An 18,358-nucleotide genomic window follows, 5' to 3' on the forward strand; every position below is an offset into this window, starting at 1 on the left:
TATTTCTCCTCCTCCACACAAATTGGTCTGGCCCAGTAACCTCTGAGATTTAAGACCCCCTCCCTTCCTTCATTATCGGAGCCCAAAAAACAAACACCAGGCTGCCTGCCTCCCTCTGGGGCTCCAGGAAAGCCAGCACGAGGCCGAGGGACCTGGCAGGCTAGACACAATTTGCCGCTTACAATCAAAGCCCCAATTAGCTGATTTCATGAGAGAAGAGAATATTCTGATCGCAGTGTATTCTATTAGAAGTGTGCAGACGAGGCCTGCCTAAAATTGATAAAACACACACATCAAATTCATAAACCTGGATGCGTTCAGAGTTCGCGGGCAGAGGCTTGGCAAAAGGCAAATTAGCAGCAGCGGTGGGACTATCGGCCTCTGGCCATGAGAGCCAGCATTTTCGGCACCGTCATCACCGTGAACACCTTCACCTTTACCACCATCACCACCATCATCCCCATCGTCCCCATCACAGTCACCATTTACCCGGCATCCACTGTGTGGCTGATATACCGCCTGTCTGTTTTCCGCGTTATGTCTCTTAGCAACCCTGGGAGTTAGGGAGGATTGTGCCTACATTACAAAAGGGGGAATTCAGAGCCCAAGAGAGACAGGAGTGTGCCCCAGACGACGCAGCAAGGTCACGGCTTAGGCCACATGGAGCCCAGGCTGCCATGTCTCCCTGCACCGAAAGTTCACTTCACTGCGGCTGTTCCTGAAGTCCTTTCCCTGCAGCCTATTCTGACTTCATGACACTGTGTCCCCACCCCTGGAGCAGTCTATGATTTCCCAGAGTGCTCTGGACGTGCTCCTTGGACACCCCCTCCTGCTTAAAGTTGCAAAGTGGTTCCTCTGGCCTGCACTGAGCCCGGCCTGATGCCGCAGGTGAAGCACGCATGGGTAGGAAGGAGGAGCTCAGCACAGGGGTGACAGAGGAGGGGACGGGGCTCCGGTCCGGCCCAATGGAGGTACGTGCGGGACAAAGACCAGGAGACTCCGCTGCTCCCAGAAGCTCATCACAGGTGCCTGGAGGACGTGGCTACGGGGCTGTATCTCTCTGAGTCCCGCTGAGATGCCGTCTGGACCACTCCTCTTGCTGCTTCGGTCAGACCCTCCCAATGGTTAGGGGAGGGCCCGAAGGAGGAGATTAAAGGCCACGCCAGCACCCCAGGGAAGGAACGAGGGATTCACGAGGCTCGATCCCAGAGCACCCGCTGACTTCCAACTGGACATGGTGTCCAGGGGCTGGGGGCCACCGAGCCCCGAGCCTGTGACCCTCCACAACAGCCCCTGGAAGGTAATGCAAGCGGGAACGACGCGATGCATAACAGGTGGCTGAACCTCAGCATCTCGACCCGTGCTGCAGAGGACGGATGTGAAGGCAGGAGCGGCCAAGGGCTGATCTCAGGACCCTGGAGAGGGCACGGCTCTCACCCACCCACGGGGCCCCCTGGCACACGGGGAGGAAGTCGCTCAGCTCTGGAGCAGGGGGTCCGTCTACACGCATGTCTGGGGAGGGGGTAGATGCGATCTTCCCGGCCCAGGCTTGGCAAATAACGGCCCACGGCCCAACTCAGCCTGTCCTGCCGGTCTTAGAAATCGAGTTGGATCGGCCAGAGCCACACTCATCCATCCATACATCGTCCGTTGCCAAGTTCGTACCGCAGTGGTGGAGGGGAGTAGCCGTGACAAAGCCCGTGTGGCCCACAGAGCTGAAAATATTTACTAAGTGGCCCTTTACAGAAAATGTTTGCTCCTACGAGAAAATACCTAGGAGGAAAATCCTCCTAAGGCCCCTGGGGTAAGGGTCTTCTGGAAGCCGTGAGCTGAGAGGTAGGGACGGATATGGGACCGGTAGAGTGGCGCCCTCTGTAAGTCAGAGTAGAAATGAGATGTTTTAACCTTTCCTAAGAAAATGCCACCGGCACCTTCAGAGACCATCTTGTCCACAATTATTTCAAGTGACAGAAAACATTTTTTCCTGTTTTGTTTTGTTTTTTTAATTCATGATAAAATATGCTTGAAATCTACCAGGGAAAATTAAGGAACGTTCTTCCCCTCTAAGGCAGTAATTAAGAAGCACATGTTGGCACAGCTGTTTTGCCAGCCACGGCCAAGCCTCCCAATGTGCGTCTCCCTGGTGCAGCCCAGCGAGGTAGCTCCCTGCTCCTAAAGCCGTCCCGACATCCGAATGCCGTGTGGCATCTACCGACCCAGCTGCACGCAAATCCCGCCGATACGGTTCCATTGAGGAGGAGGCTGCAGCTGAAACCCCACCCCACCCTCCTCTGGCTGAGCCGCTCTGCTGTGCCAGACAAGGAAGACACCCTAAAAGATGGCAGTTTATGCCTCTGAGAAGGTGGGCCCAAGGGGGTCCAACGGGCAAGGCATAACAACGGCCCGGTCCTGGGCGGTCCACCCTGGTTATCTTGCAAAAGGGCGCAGAACAAAACAACACGACTAATGTTGCCAGGGACCCATCAAGAGAAGGCTTGACCAAGGGCGGGATATCTGAGCTGGGTCTGGAAGGACGCATAGGAGTTTTCCAGGGCAGAGAATCTAGGGACGTTTAAGAGCTAGAAGCAAGGTGGGACTTCAGAGTGGCTGGAGGGGCTCAGTCTAGGGACGGCCAGCGAAAGGACACAGGTGCAGACAAAGGCTGAAGATTCCACTCAGGAAGATGGCATGATACTGGGAAGACGGTGCTGACGGCAGAGAAGACAAGCAAAGGGCACACTGCCTGGGGGCCCCCCGAAGATCTCCCCTCTGTTCCTCCAGCTGGTGGAGCCCCCCAACGTTCTGCTCAGCTCTCAGCATAGTGTCCAGACCGCACTACCCTCCAGAGTCAAGGTTCCTTGAAGTCAGAGAAAGAAGAAAAGGAAGGAGGAGCTGAGAACACTTTCGATACTGGTGTCCAGAAGTTATTTATTTGGACTTGGAGCCTCGAGGACACTGACCCTCCTCCCAGCCCCGTGCAGGTCACAGAAGCCGTGGCTTCAACCCGCCGCCTCCCAGAAGCCCCGGCCGCTCCCACGGCCCCTGTGAGCATCTCCGCCCTCTTCAGCGCCACTACGGTGCCTCCCGGCGGGACCAGCGGGGTGTCACACGGTCCTATTTAGGAGTCACACTCCTGAAAGGCAGGGGTCGCATCCCACCCCTCAGTGCACACCAGGCAAGCTCATCTCCAGCTTCCCATGGTCTCCTATCTAACACACAAGAGCGCGTGCTTTTGTTCACATTGAGGCTCCGCTTGGAGATTCAGCCCCTAAAGAACTGACAGCAGCGCCTTGAAGAGACGCCCGCACGCCCACGTGCACAGCAGCGTTGTTCACAACGGCAAGGGGTGTGGGCACCAAGTGCCCATCAAGGGACGAACGGGCAAACAAACCGTGGTCCCTGCACACAATGAAATACTATGGCGCCAAGAAAAAGGACGCTCTGACACCTGCCACCGGTGGACCTTGAGAACGCTCCGCTCGGTGAAATGAACCGACGCAAACGGACAAATGGGGCGGGATTCCACTGGTACGGGGTCCCCAGCAGAGCCGGATGCACAGAGACCCAAGGTGGACGGTGGGCGCGGGGGGCTGGGGAGTCGGTGCGTAAAGGGACAGAGTTTCAGTTGGGAAAATGGAAAACCCCGGAGACGGATGGTGGGGCTGGGTGCACAGCAACGCGAACGTAGTTAGCGTCACTGAGCCACACGGTTAAAAATGGTCAAAATCGCAGACGTTTCTGTCGTATACGTTTTACCAGGTTAGAAAGAGAAAGCCACCGGGAGCTTGTTCGTAACGCAGCGGTGGGGAGGTTCGCCTCCGTGGCACCGTGGTCCTGAGGGAGTCCTGCGGGTCCCGGAACCATCTCGGGGGCTCTATCCGCCGCACCCTTCCCGTTCCTCGGGTCCCATCTGTCCCCCGCCCCCCACACGTCCCAGCAGAGAAGCCACCCTGGGGTCCCCGGGCCTGTTCTGGAAAGCGGACAGTGTGGTCGTATAGCCTAGGAAAGGGCTCTGGCCCGGCGTCCGCTCCCTTCGCTTCCCGGCGCCCTGTCTTCCTCTCTTCCACAACGGGGTAACCGTCCTCAAAGAAGCAGGTGAAGGTCGCACCTTGCTGTGGCTGGAGGCGTCTCCCCACATTCCTACGTGAAGCCCTGACCCCCGATTGCGAGGGATTTTGGAAATGGCTCTCGAGGAGGCGCTCAGGGTTCCACGCCCGGGTCCTGACGGGACAGCGCCCTTGTCGGAGGAGACACCAGAGGGCACTGATCTCCCCCCACCGCGTGAGGACACAGACAGAAGACGGCCGTCTGCAGCTGGGAGGGGCTCTCACTAGGAACCGAATCTGCCCGCGCCCTGATCCGGGACCTCCAGCCTCTAGGCCTGTGAGAACAGATGCGCGTTGTCTGGGGCCCGCCTGCGGGGCCCTGTGGTGGCACCTGTGCCGAGTCGGACACTGCCCCGGCTTGCACGCCCACTCACCTGGTTGTAGAGGGCACAGATGTGCAGGGCCGTGTTCCCGGAGGCGTTCTGGGCCGCCATGTCCGCCCCGTAGAAGAGCAGGTGTTCCAGGTGCTGCACGTGGCCATACCTGCAGGCCTGAAACGAGAGCCCCACCGTCGGTCAGAAAACCGCCGCGATTCCCCAAGCTCCCCGGCAGCCGCGGCGTGGCCGACCGCAGTCCAGGCCCCAACACACAGGCACCCACAGCGCCCTGAGCCTCCGGGGGGCCACCAGACCCCTGACAGGGTAGGGGGTGGGGGACCTCATGCCGGGACGAGGACATATGCCGGGCTCCGGGGCTCCGGGACCGCAGGTCTGTAAAGGGCCCCGATGCCCCTTTCATTCAGGCCTGGGGGCCCGAAGCCCAGGGACACACGGGGCACCTCTCCCCTGGCCTTGGGGGCCGGCCCCCCAAAATGCAAACCAGGAGGCTCCGGCCCCGGCCTTGCTTACCCAAACCCCATCCCCCCCGGTGGGTGTGAAAACAGCCAGAAGGGGTGCGTCCAGCCCCTGCTGTGTCCAGGGAAGGGAGCCCCACTGCCACTGTAAAATGTAACCTACCCACTGAGGGGCTTTCTGGAGGCGCGGGCCAGGCAGCCCCATGGGGAGACTTCTCCCTCCCTGAGCCCTTCAAGGAGGTAACACGTGCTATTCACAAACCACCAGGGCTCTGGGGTCAAACAGATCTGTGCCCAAGTCACGGACCTTCCATTTTCCAGAACTTTCCCCCATGAGCCTATGTTTTCACATGCAGATGTAAACCCCACTCCGCACAGGGCTTTCACGAGAATCACGTAGGAAAAGGGACCCGAGAGGGCCTGTTCGATGCCTGGCGCCAGGCCGGCCCCCGCCCGCTGCTCACAGGGAGCCGGGAACCCCACGCTGCGACCAGGGCACTGCCATCCAGCTCCCACAGGGGGTTCAGGGTACGCCAGGCGGTGTCGGGCCAGGCAGTCAGGTCCAACCGGCCCCCCACCCCACCCGCCTGCACTTTCCCGGCACCCCGGGAAAGGCCAGCGTGTGGCCGTCAACAGGCAGCATCAAAGGCACGAAAGCCAGTGTCCTCGTGAGACGTGACAACCCGGAAGGGAGACGGGAAGGCCAGGGAGCGGGTCCCGACCCGCACTTCCTACGCCGCGGGTGGCCACTGAGGCACACGGCGGGAAGGACACAGGCCGGCCAGGATGGGGTGGGCAGCTCTCACTGTCGTGCATTCCGGATAACTGGGCGGACCGGGGGGGCTGCCCCCGTGCATGGTCTGCAGGAAAGGGGCGGTGCCTCACCGAGGAGTGGGAGATGATGGGAAAGACGTCGGAACTATGACCCGGAGGAGCTTAAACAGAAAACCCGAGAAACGCCCATCGCACTGCTGTGCTTTCCGTGGAGCAAAGTCACTAATTCACGAAGCAGCGTGATCTGCATGTGGGTGTCTGACCTGCTCTCCCTCTCGTCCTGCGCTTCCTGGGGGGCCCCTGCCACGCTCTCAGAGGTCGGGGGGGGGGGCCTGCCCTGCCCCACCACTGCCACGGGCACAGCCCACCGGCCTGGACAACCGGCCCCAGGCTGGGGCCGCGCGGGGGCCCCGTGAGGAACAAGGCCGGAAGACCAGTCAGAAGCTTCCTTTCTTCCGGGACAGCTGGCGGAAAACCCACCGAAGCCTACAGCTGCTGGGGTCCCCCTGAAGGAGAAGGGGCACCGGGGAGAGAAAGGGAGGGACGGAGGCCAGACGCGAGACAAGGACAGACACGCACACAACCCGTGACAGAGCCCCCCTCAACCGCAACGATGCCCGAACTTCCCAGGACACAAAGCCGGGGAAGAGCTTTTATTTCTTCTACTAGGTTGAGTTGAGATCTCTGTTCCTTAGGTCAAAGGGGCCTTGGCTCATCAGCTGTCCCCAGAGGATGGGAGCAGAAACCGCTCCCCCCCCACCACTGTCAGCAGCCTCGATGGTGATCGTTGATGCAGGTGAGAAACACCAGCAGATGAACAGGGGAAGGGGAAAGAACTTGTGGGAGCCTCACAGACCCCACAAAACTCTAATCACAGAAGGAAAGAGAGGAGCTTGGCAGACTCCCCCCACCCGGTCAGGCGGTCAGAGTTAACGTCGCCGGGGATGGGCAGTGTCACCCCGTGCCACCCGACACGTGAATGCCAGGCACACGATGCCGGCCCTACGGTAAGTATTCCTGCCACAACGCACACCCCGGACCTCTGCACCCGAGCTGAGGGGCAACCTCCAAAACGCCTGCCCTGTGATATCACAGGGGTCCCACGGACCCTCCCAGATGGCAGGCAATCCGTCGGGGCCCCCCGAGGGGAGCCTTTCAGTACAAGGGATGGTCGGGGGGCGGGGCGGATGGGGGCAAGACTCGAACGTGGTCCCTGAGTGAAGGTGCACGGGGTTCTCTGTAGCATTCTTATATCTCTTCCGGAAGTTTGAAACGAAAATAGTCCTGTACGATTTAGAAAGAGAAACCAGTATGTGTTTGACACAAAGACGTTAAAGCTCAGGAAAGTAAGAAATCTGTGCTCCCCCGAGATAAGCTACACTATGTCCCCCCCGCTGCCCCCCGCCGCTTTCTTTTGGAAAGGGTGTTGTGGCTTCTGGCCTTCGAGAGGCAGCTTAAAAGGGAGGCCAGAGGCCAGAAAGCTGACATCTAAGAAAGCACTTTTACACTCCTGTATCTTAACCGTTTCTTAGCAGGCACTTTCTGGGAAACGCATGCGTGTGGGGCTCCACCCCACATCGACTGCCTGCAAAACTCCTGGGCATGCGTATCTGGAGAAGTGTCCCCACGAGATGTGGGGTTCATCCCAGCCACGCCAACACCCGCCCCATCACTGGCCAACCCCATAATCTGGAGTTAAACTAGGGAAAAGGCCACTCCTTCCTTCAAGCGCTTTACTGCCACCTGCTGGCCACCTGCTGTGAGGCAGCCACAGCCCTAAAGGCGCAGCCAGCTGAGAGGCGTCCCCGGGGTCCTGCAATGCGGCGGGAACAATGCAGAGTTCACTGCATTGCAGACGCGCAGCAAATGCCTCTGCTGGTTCTGTGCCACCAATAAAATTCCTCCAACCACACCACGCTCAGGCATTTCTCCTACAGCCCGTGCTCACAACGTGAGCCGGGGACATCACCGCCAAATGCTCAGAAAACAACATTCGCACCCCTTCAGCCCTCACTTGGTCGGGAACTGAGGTGCCCGTCGGTGCACAGACACTCTCTCGCCCAAACACAAGCAAACGTGGCTTGCAGACTCGAGCCACTGGCTGCCCCTGGCCCTCCGTTCTGTGGCTTTCAAAGGCCAGTTGTGGCCTTGCTGCCTGCCCCAAGGGGAGTGGAGAAAATGTGCTGAACTATGTCCTCCCAAATTCCTGTGTTGGAGTCCTGACCCCCCCCCCCCAGCACCCCAGACCATGACCTTGTCTAAAGACAGGGGCTTTGCAGAGGTGACTGAGGTAACAACACTCAGTCACCAGGGTGGGTCCTGATCCCGGGTGACCAGGGTCCTCGCAAGAAGAGGGGATCAGGACACAGACACAGGCAGAGGGACGACCCCGTGAGGACACAGGAAGAGGACGGCCGTCCACACACAAGGAGAGAGGCCTCGGGAGGCCCCGGCCTGGCCCTGCCCACGCCTGGACCTCGGGGAGGCTACACGCGTCTGCTGTGTGAGCTTCCTCGTCCGTGACTTTGTTACGACTGCCCTAACCAACCAATGTGATCAGTTCAGATCAACTACTCTGAAAGTTCCAGCCTGAGATGAGGACGCAGGAAACGTGTCATGCCAAGGACTCCAAAAGGAAAGCGGAGCTTCGGCATCCTGGCACCTGCCCACTTTCCCTACAGGGTCTGTTCCTTCCAGAACACGGTGTCTGGACATTAGACGTTTCTGGAGACTTCACCTACGTCACCCCAGGAGAACGCAGGCTCTCGCTAGGGGGAGAAGGTGGTGCCCCTGCCATCTCGGTCTGGGGTCTTCACCCATCCCCTCCCCTCCTGGCGCCTCCTCTCCTCTCAGCCCCAAGGATCAAGGCTGGCTGGAAAGACGGTCATTCAGTCCCCCCAGAGGCCCACGGCAAAAGATGCCTTGATCACTTCTCCAGCGGGATCCTGGCTCATCTGGGCAGGGTAGGGGCACGGGATATGGATCTGACGCCCCAGGTCAGTACGTAGCAGACCCCCAAAGCACGGTGCGGCACCTTCCTGCAGCTCCGACTGCTGGGGCCCTGGGGACTTGGCGGCTCGCGGTGCGTGGTTGGAGCCGGAGGGCTGGACTGGAGCAACAGTGCGGATGCCTTCTGCATCCAGGGAGAGGCTCCACCAACGTTCTGGGGTCCCCATGCCGACGGCCCCAGGCTGGGCTGTGCTAAGCCCAAGCAGGCGCCATGGAAATGCCACCTCTAGGCGCACTTGTGACGCCCCCACCCCGTGAGGCCAGGGACGCCACCTTCCCTGGCCTGAGACAGTATCCGCCCATCACCGCGGCCAGGCTTGGATGCTCCGCTGTGCGTGAAGCCCTCCCACCTGCTCTGGTCAGACCTGACCACTCCCTGTGGGAGTTCCCGGTCCACGCCTGTGCTCCCGTCAGCCCCAGGCTCCCCCGACATGGTGGGTTCCCAGAGCACTAGGGAAACCCCAGCTCAAAGGAAGACCAGAGTCCATGCCAGCCGAAGGCTAACTCCTTCAGCCAACCCATGTTCAGGGGCACGTGTGGTGCACAGGTGCAGAGCCGAGGCACCCCCGGTCCAGCCCTCGTGTGGCTGGGAGCTGGGGATGCAGCACCCACACAAACAGACCAGGCACTACACCGTGCCATGAGTGCCCTTGGAACCTCCCCAGGGCCAGTCCCCTTACCATGGGGGCTCAGGGAAAACTCCAAGGACCTGGGGGGGGGGGGGTGGGGGCGGGGGGAGCCGGGTGAGGGAGGGGAGCCGCGGCCATAAATTGTTACATTTCTTCCAGGTTACAACTCCTAATTTAAAACTTAGAATAATAAACAGCGGCCAATACACATTAAGATGAGTGACAAAATGTCCTTTAAAGAACTGTTGAGGGAATCAAATGACATCCATAGGAAGGCCTGTGAACAAAGCGGTGAAGTGCTCTCTGAGGGTCGCATATTATTTCTTACTGACAACAGCCAGGTAATGATGATGCTGGCCTGGGCGGGGAGGGGGGGCGGGGAATGACCACGAATGGGCGTGGTCTGGCCAAAAGACTGCGATGGGGGCGTGGCCGGGTGAGGATGAGTGACGGGGGCGTGGCCAGGCAAGGAAGATGGTGATGGGGGCGTGGCTGGGCTAGGAAGGCAGGGACGGGGGCGTGGCCAGGCGAGGAAGACAGGGACGGGGGCGTGGCCAGGCGAGGAAGACAGGGACGGGGGCGTGGCCAGGCGAGGAAGACAGGGATGGGGACGTGGCCGGGCAAAGATGATGGTGGCCAAGAGGACAGTGCACTTACCCCTGTAAGTAACTGTAGTAAGCGCTTCACGTGAATTTTTTCCTTTAACTGGAGAGCTCTCTCTACGAACGATCACTAAGCCAATTCTAGAGATTAGCAAACCCGCTCAGAGAGGGCAAGACGCTTGCTCAGGCGACCCAGGCAGTGTTGACCCAGACTAAGTGGACTGACAGCACGGGAAGGGAATCCCCCAGACCCGAGGGAGGGGGGGGCGCGAGGCCCCACATCGCAGCCACCAGCGTGGGAACGGTCAGCTCCTGCACCCGCAGCTGTCCCCTCCCTGGGGGCAGCCACCCCCTCCAGAGCACCCAGCCTCAATAACATGTCCTAGAGTCCCGACACACCAGACCCACAGTCCTCAGGTCCCTCCAGGGTGCGGGGGAGACACACAGGAGGTCGGAACCCGATGTTCTGGGGTTGTGGGAATGCACCTGGGTGTTTTATGCTTTCTTCCCTCTGCGGCTTCGAACTTTTTGACCGTCTCCGTGTTGAGCGGTTAGAGTAATCCCGAAGAACAAAGAACGTGCAGACCAGCGGCGGACAAAAACGCACACTTCCAGAGCAGGCCTGCAGGGGGCGGGCGTCCCTAGGCTCCGCGTCCGCAGGTGCGGGCTCCGCCAAGCTGTTCAGCACCTGGCCTTGGCCGGGGAAGCAGACAGAACCGCCACAGGACCCCGCGAGCTGGCCTTGCTGTGGGCGCGCGGGATCCCCGGAAGGGCGCGGAGCCCGGCGGCTGGGACACGGCTGTCCCCACTCCAGGGTGCGAGGCACGGGGACAGACTTCTAAGGCAGAACCCGAGACCCCGGAACTCCGAGGTGCTTCTCCCGACCGCGGATGCGCCGTCGCGTTAGGGGCGGCTTCTGTGAAAGCCTGGACGCGGCGGTGTGAGCGCGGCTAGGAGAGAACCCGGCTCAGGCAGCTGCTGGCCCCGCGACCTCGGGCAGGTCATTCACCCTCTCCGGGCCCGTGAACTCCTCTGAGTAATGGAGGCCAGCGGGTGTCTCCTAGGGCTGCTCCAGGGTGTGAGCAATGGGGCAAAGAAGGCAGATCAGGACGGCGTCAGAGCCGACCAGTGGTGAGAATCTCGGAGGACCACACGGTGGGCCGTTCTCTGCTTAGCGCCTTGCACCCACCCCTCACTGCCTGTCACGGCGGGGACACACGAGGCAGCAGGGCTCAGGAGGCAGGGACTTGTCTTGGGTCACTTCCCCTGGATAACCCGGGACCTCCAGTAAGGACCTGGCCTTCCCGCACGTTGTGAAAAAGAAACCCACCACCGGAGAGCGGCGCACGATCTTGCCGGCCATGGCAGGAAGCAGGACACAGCAGCCCTGGGAGCCCAGGCCTCCAAGCTCAAACTCGGCGCCAGGGGCTGGGGCCCTGGGACCAAGAGGTTCGGTGGCTTCGGTGCCTGCTCGCTCTGACTCCACGCTCGAGTCTCAGGGATGGGACCCGGCACACGTTTCTGGGGACCAGAAATCCTGGCTGGAGCCGGCATTGCAGGCAGCGACAGCAGGACCCCAGGCACACACTCACCCTTCATCTCAGCGTGAGACAGACAGGCCAGGGGCCAGACTGCCACAAGCACCAGAGGACAGTGACCCTAGCCGGAAGGCCTCCAGCGGGTTGAGGGCAGGGGGGCCGAGAACCCGGCTCGGAGAACTCCGCCAAGTTGGGGCCCTGCAGCCGGGGTCAGGCCGTAGCAACTCCCCACTCCCATCTTATGTATTTCTGGTGCCCTGACACCTGCCTTGCTGGCTTTGGAAGGTCTGCCCCTCGCAGGGCAAGTCCATTCTGACAGTAAAGGAGTCGCCCCGAGGGTGACTCTCAAATGCAAAGGAGCCCCGCAGGGCCATCACCCCCACCTGTCTTGCTGGGCTCCCACCCTCAGGGCCATGACCCACCTGTCCTGATCAGCCCGGGGCAGGTCCCAGACAGCCAGGGACAGCCCCCGTGTCCCAGAGCCCCGGAAGTTACCCAAACTAGCCAAGCCTCAGGCGGCTCGTCCTGTTCCTTCTGCTTCCTCCCTCAGAACCATGGTGAAAGCTCTTGGCCCCGCTTCACTCCCCACCACCCCCACCCCCGCTGCTTCCCCACCCAGCCTGGTGCCTCCTGTGCGGCCCCCCGCACCTGCCCCTCCTCTCGGGATCTGTGAATAACACACCATCTTTCCAACGGCAGCCGACTCCTGGTGGGTTGGCTTCGCTGTGCCTAAAGGGTGGTAGGACCTATGGGGGTTGGGACAGGCCAAGAAGTGACTCTGGAAGCACCCAGACGTGCCGCCTCGGGGACCAGAGTGAGAAGAGGGCAGGATGAGCACAGGGACTCACGTTAGATCCTTCTCACGGCCCCAGGGGGCGGCAGGCCCTGCTCACACCGCGGGAGGGAACCGGATGCCTCCCCAGGCCGCGGGGACGCTGAAGAGCCAGGGGGGACCCAGCACGCAGGAGGCCCGGTGGGGTGGGCCTGCCTGCGCCCCCCGGCCCGCCTGCCACGCCTCAGCACTCCTTGGCCCTCTGACCACAGCGGGTCGGGGGCATGACCCCACCCGGACTGGGCAAGTGGGGCCACGGTGGCTGAGGGAAACCGACAGGCAGCCTGGGAGGTGATAAGAGTCACGGCACGTCCAGAGAACGGCTCAGAGCTGGCCCTTTCCCCCTGCCGTCCGGGGCTGATACTCCCCGTCTGCTGTCCCAGACCCACGGACCACCCTCCTCTGCTCAGAGAGTCCCCTCCACCACCCCGGCTGTCCCTGCTTCTGAGAACACAATTCCCTCTCCTTGCCCTTGATCCATGAAAGACTCTTTATCTGAGCCACAAGGAGGAATTCTTTTTTTTTTTTTCTTTTTTATTCAGTAGGCTTCATGCCCAGCATGGAGCCCAACGCGGGGCTTAAACTCACAACCCTGAGATCAAGACCTGAGCTGAGACCAAGAGTTGGACGCTTCACCGACTGAGCCACCCGGGTGTCCCACGGCGGGTTCTGTTTCTTTACGAGACTGCAGCTGACACAAGCCCGGACCCCACGGTCGCCGGGGGGATCAGGGAAACGTGTGCCCTGGGCATGGAAAGGGGCACGGCACCGGGCGGCCTGTGCTCGGAAAGCACCTGGTGCCATGCTCCATCGGGGCACCCAAGACGCTAGGCACACGGAGAGCCCACAGCTCCAGACGACTCCTGCCTTACAGAAACGCAAGAGCCTGGCCTAACCTTCCAGCTTCTCTAGAGAGGTCAGAAATTGCGTTTCTAGGTAAATAGAAATTTACTGCTGGAGACCAATTCAAGTATCTTAGAAACTCCGCGAGGGTCAAACGAACTACTGGGAGGGTGCGGATGGACTGCTACTGCCCCGTCCCACCGAGGGGGGTCGTCAGGGGTCACACAGGTGGACGGCAATCGTGTACCTGGTGGATCTCGTGCCAGCCGTTCTCGTCCCGGCAGCACACGGCCGCGTGTTCGTGGAGCAGGAGCTCGCAGCAGTAGGGATCGCCCCCCACGATCGCGGTGTGGTAAAGGGGTGTGAGGCCATAGCTGTCTTTGTAATCCGGGGACGCTCCAAGCTCCAAAAGGGTCTAGAAGTAAACACCAAACATGTGGTCATTGGTCTCGTGACCGCTGTGGCAGGGAGTGAATCAAGAAAGAAACACGAGGGTCACACTCTGCCCCCGGCCAAGGTTGACCAGGCCCTTGGTTCCGGCCCTTCCCAGGCTTCCCGGAATTCAGTGGGTGCCAGCTTGAGACAGCAAGGTTTCTGGCCCTGAACTAGCACGTGGTGCCGGCATGCAGGACGAGCACCCGGGAGCTCAGGGGACTCTGTGAAGACACGCACCTGTGACAGACACGCATCTACAGACACACACCTGCAGCATTCAGAGACCTCCTGTGCCCTGCTGACCCCCCCGGACCAGCAGAGAGCAAAGAGAGGGCGGCCTTTGCGAAAAAGAGAGAAGGTGCGCCTACAACCCAAAGTGCGGCGTAGGACGATCTCAGTGTGCACCCCGAGGGGGCAAACCCAGGAAGCGCCGTCATGAACACTGGGTTGCAGACGAAGCCAGCGGACGAGGCACAGCCGATGAGGACTTGGCCTCCCCGCCGGGGCTCCTGGAGGCCCCCCCCCGCCCAGGGCCAGGGCAGGTAGAGCAGGGGCAGCGGGGAGGATGGGGGCTGGGCCCACACCCCGGATGGGCTTCACGGCCCACGAGGCCGGCTCACGGCCCGCAGTCCGGGTCTGCGGCCGCCCAGGGTGGGTGACGTCCAGTGCTGCCCCTCCCGGCTGAAAACACAAGCCTCGGACTGAACCAGAGGGACAGGGGACCTTCTGTAGACAGCAAGTTCTAAAACCCCCAGGAAGAGAGAGTGGGGGGCCCAGACTACGCTTTCTAACCTCAGGGGGAACACAGTTCAGGGTCAGTTCCGGTGGCCGCGGTGGGGTGGGCACAGGGCATGCTGGTGCAGGCAGGAAACCAGACAGGAAGGAGGCGTCCCCCATGCGAGACGGCCCCGGAAGGTACCTTCAGGGCCACTTGGTTCCTGGCTCGGGCGGCTTTGTGGAGGGCCGTCATCCCGTCTCTGGCGCGGAAGTCCAGGTGAGCCCCGCCGTTTCTGAGAGCCTTGATCACCTCCGCGGGGTCGTCCAGCTGAGCGGCTAAGGTCAGCGGGGTCTCTACGGGACCCGAACACACGCAGTTCAGAACCACTTGGGAGACAGCCAGGGCCCGTGGCTCCCTAAGCCAAGTTCAGAGTCTACAAGGGAGCTGGAGGACGTGCCCCAGAGGTACTGCGGCTCCCACCCGCCCATGAGCCCCGATATCCACACAGTCAGTCAGCATGGCTCCGGCGACCCCGGGGACAGCGGAGGTGGTGTTTGGGGTCATGTGCAAGTCAACACGGGGGGGCGGGCCAGAGCTTCCCCACGATCCCCTTGCGGGCTAGGGGTCCGAGAAGCCACCCGTTGCCCTTGCCCTGGGTACCCAGAATCCCACAGCACCATCCGGATGCTTCCTTTTGGGAGGAGTGGCCCACTAGGGCTGTAGTTGAGGGTCTGCAGGCAGATGCCCGCCTTTCACCTCAATTTCATGATGTTTACAGGCATCTTGGTGGACGCCAGGACCCGGCTGTAAGTGAGGGGTGGAACCTGTGCCCCGTGGAGGTCTGGGCGGGCAGAGACCCTAACAGCCGTCGCAATGGCAGGGGATCAGCTCGATAAACGGCCGGCATGAGGGCTGGGGCGGAAGCCCCGGGGAAGGAAAGACGAAGCCCGCCCCCCTGGGGACAAAGGTCAGGAAGGGTCCCCCACCGCCCACCCGGTGCAGCTGACTCTGGGCCAGTCTGTAGCTGGCTGTGATGGGGACGCCGACATCTGGTCTAAGCCCATCTTCTCCACCCCTCTCTGTGAGTGCCCGCCACCGCCACGGCCGAGAAAGGCACACCGTTATGATGCGGTTCATCTGAGAGGCGTTTACCTTACAGAAGAGTGCCAAGGGCAATGTGACGGCACACAGGTCCCCAAGACCCAGACACGGCGCACACGGCACGGGATGATGAGGAGTCATTCTGACTTGAAGCACATTTTGAGAATAAAGGGACCGGGGCATCTGACCTGGGCTGAATTCCCTTCTGACCGCACCTTGGCCGCAATCCCCGCTGTCCCCAGCGCAGCTCCCCTGCCCCATCTATTGCTGATCCCCGGGCTAATGTGCCCCCAAATGAGCACTGTGCCGAGCGCCATTTAAATTCGCCGTGGGAGGGGCGCCTGGGTGGCGCAGTCGGTTAAGCGTCCGACTTCAGCCAGGTCACGATCTCGCGGTCCGGGAGTTCGAGCCCCGCGTCGGGCTCTGGGCTGATGGCTCGGAGCCTGGAGCCTGTTTCCGATTCTGTGTCTCCCTCTCTCTCTCTGCCCCTCCCCCGTTCATGCTCTGTCTCTCTCTGTCCCAAAAATAAATAAACGTTAAAAAAAAAATTTAAATAAATTCGCCGCGGGAGTCACCCTGCGCCTGGATTTTCCACGGTGACATGCGTGGGCTTAGCCACTCCCGGTGGCCAGCATGCGTACGTGGACACGGCCGTGTGCGAGTGCGACACACAGCCCACACGCCCTCTCCCAAGGGACGCCGCACACCTCCCGCTTTGGTCACGTGTGTCCCCGTGCGTCCCAAGCACGGACGAGTCTCACGAGTGCCACCACACGCAGGTCTGCGGTCCTACGAGAAAGACCCTCTCAGGCAGGGATGTTGTGTGAATTAGGAGTTTTCTGGGGCAGCGAATGGGGCAGTGACGATGGGGATGTTTCCTGCACAGGGAACATCCCCACGGCGAGGGGCGCTGGGGGTCGAGACTGGCGAGGGTCTCCCACCTGGGGGCAGACACGCGGAAATGGGGAGACGTGCATTCAAAGCAAGCTTGGGGAGAGACCCCCGCCCAGCAGAGAGGAGAGAGGGAGCCCGTGGGCCTTCCCCTCAGCCCCAGCCGTGGCCTGGCCGCAAGTGTTAGAAGGCCCCAGGGAGGTCTTGGTTCCTTGGGTGGCAGGTGAAGGGCGTGAAAAGCCTCAAAGTCAATTTTTTAAAACGTTTAGTTTTTTCGAGCGAGGGGGCAGAGAGGGAGGGAGAGAGAGGATCCCAAGCAGGCTCCACGGCCAGCGCAGAGCCCGATGCAAGGCTCGACCCCACAAACCGTGAGATCGTGACCAGAGCTGAAATCAAGAGTCGGACGTTTAACCGAGTGAGCCACCCACGCGCCCCTCAGAGTCAAATTGCTTACAGCAACTTGAGGAAGCCGGCCCCTGGCGTTTAAGGTCCGTTTAGGACTGATGCACGTCTGGGGCAAGGTCGACCCTCAACACGATTAGGATTCTTCTTTCTTATCTGGCTCTCCACACAAGGCCGATGCGCAAGTTAGGTGCTCCAAAGCAGATGTTAAGTTGACATCGCGCTGTTTCGCGGCAAGGGCTCCAGAAACCCTCCTCGAATGACGCACCAGACTCGCCACATTCAGACCTGCCCGGGACCCACCCGGGGAGGTCAGGAGAGACCCCCGGCTTAGAGACCATTGAGGAAGGGGACGTCCGACGAGACCCCACCTGGAGTAGACAGGACCCCCCCGCCCCAAGAAGACGCTCGCCCCTCACCTGCAAACCTGTGACCCTTGGGGGCTTGCACTGTCTGTGCCATTGATCACCACGTGGCCGCTCCTCTAACGAGCTTGGGACCGGTGGTCCCTTGCACCGTAATTCTCTGAAAACACTCCCCGGTTTTTGCATTTCGCCATTTCTTCGCTTTCGATAAATATTTTGGAACCTCAAAATGGCCCTGTAGATACCGCTCTAATCTTTTCCGATGGTCTTGAACACACAACACCATCTCACCTGGAAGCGGCCCGGCAGCATTTTGGCTCCAAAACAAACAGCCATGCTTCGACACGCTATCAAGCCACAGAAGAATGTGGCTGAATCTTGAACACATCCTGCTAAATGAGAAAAGGCAGTCCGAAAAAGCCAGCCTGCTGGATTCCAATTATAGGACATTCTGGAAAAGACGAAGCTATAGCAGAGGTAAACAGATCGCTGGTTCCAGGGGCTGCGGAGAGGGACAGGGGCGAATAGATTAAAAAAACACAGAGGACCGTTTTCGGTGACAAGACTGTTTCATATGACGCTCTAATCGTGAACGCCAGGATCAAACATCTGTCACAATCATAAACTTCACAGCACAGGGAGGGAAACCCAAGGCTTGCAGATTTTTTCAGTGAAGTTTAAAAACTCATCTCGGAGACCTGGGGATCTCAGTTCGGAATGCAGGACATGACGAAAAGAGTCGAACCGCAGGCCAAAAGGAAGAATCGGCCTCCCGGGAGGGAGCGGGGGAACCGAGTGCCGGCCTGCGGACCCAGGATGGAGCGGTCTGCAAGATGAAAGGCCAGGTGAACCCGGGTAAGCGCTGTGCCCTGTCAGCACCTAAAGCTGCTTCCATCGTGGGGTGCAGATCAACAACTCTGAAACCACTCTACACGGGCCCTGGGATTGAACCATTAGATCAACAGATGGCAGGGAGCGGCGGCCGGGTTTCTCACTGTTAGTGGGGAGGTTACGGCTTAGCCACGGAAAGGAGGGCGGGGATCCGTGTGGCTGGGGATCAGAGCTGGAGGCTCACGGTGAGCTCCATACGGACACAGATAGTTACATACAGAACTGATTGCAGGTATGCACGTAGGCATGAGTTAGTACACACACACACACACACACAGAGTTTGTTGTTCTGTCGTCTGAGGGCCCAGAAGCAACGACACCCCGGCAGCACCGAGCACACCCAGCACCCAGATCTTGGTTCCTAAGACCATTCTCCAGGAAGAGAAACCAGGCTCCCGGAGGACTGGCGGGGTCTAGGTCTGGGCAGGA

The 18,358-nt window shown here is 60.5% G+C and overlaps 1 protein-coding gene across 11 annotated transcripts in view; it reads right to left on the reverse strand.

Annotated features, from left to right (window-relative positions):
- Positions 1–18,358, reverse strand: part of SHANK2 (SH3 and multiple ankyrin repeat domains 2) — a 516,273-nt gene that overhangs the window by 391,646 nt on the left and 106,269 nt on the right. For all 11 annotated transcript variants that reach the window (XR_007156245.1, XM_047877830.1, XM_047877836.1 and 8 more), the window contains 3 exons: positions 14,481–14,632; positions 13,374–13,541; positions 4,481–4,597 (listed from right to left, as the gene is read on the reverse strand). Coding sequence is in view for 10 of the 11 variants with exons in the window: in XM_047877830.1 (XP_047733786.1) it covers positions 4,481–4,597; positions 13,374–13,541; positions 14,481–14,632 (437 nt within the window). In the remaining variant the exon portion in view is untranslated. The remainder of the gene's footprint in view (positions 1–4,480; positions 4,598–13,373; positions 13,542–14,480; positions 14,633–18,358) is intronic.

Source organism: Prionailurus viverrinus, chromosome D1 (genome assembly GCF_022837055.1).
Source record: "Prionailurus viverrinus isolate Anna chromosome D1, UM_Priviv_1.0, whole genome shotgun sequence".
NCBI lineage: Eukaryota > Metazoa > Chordata > Mammalia > Carnivora > Felidae > Prionailurus > Prionailurus viverrinus.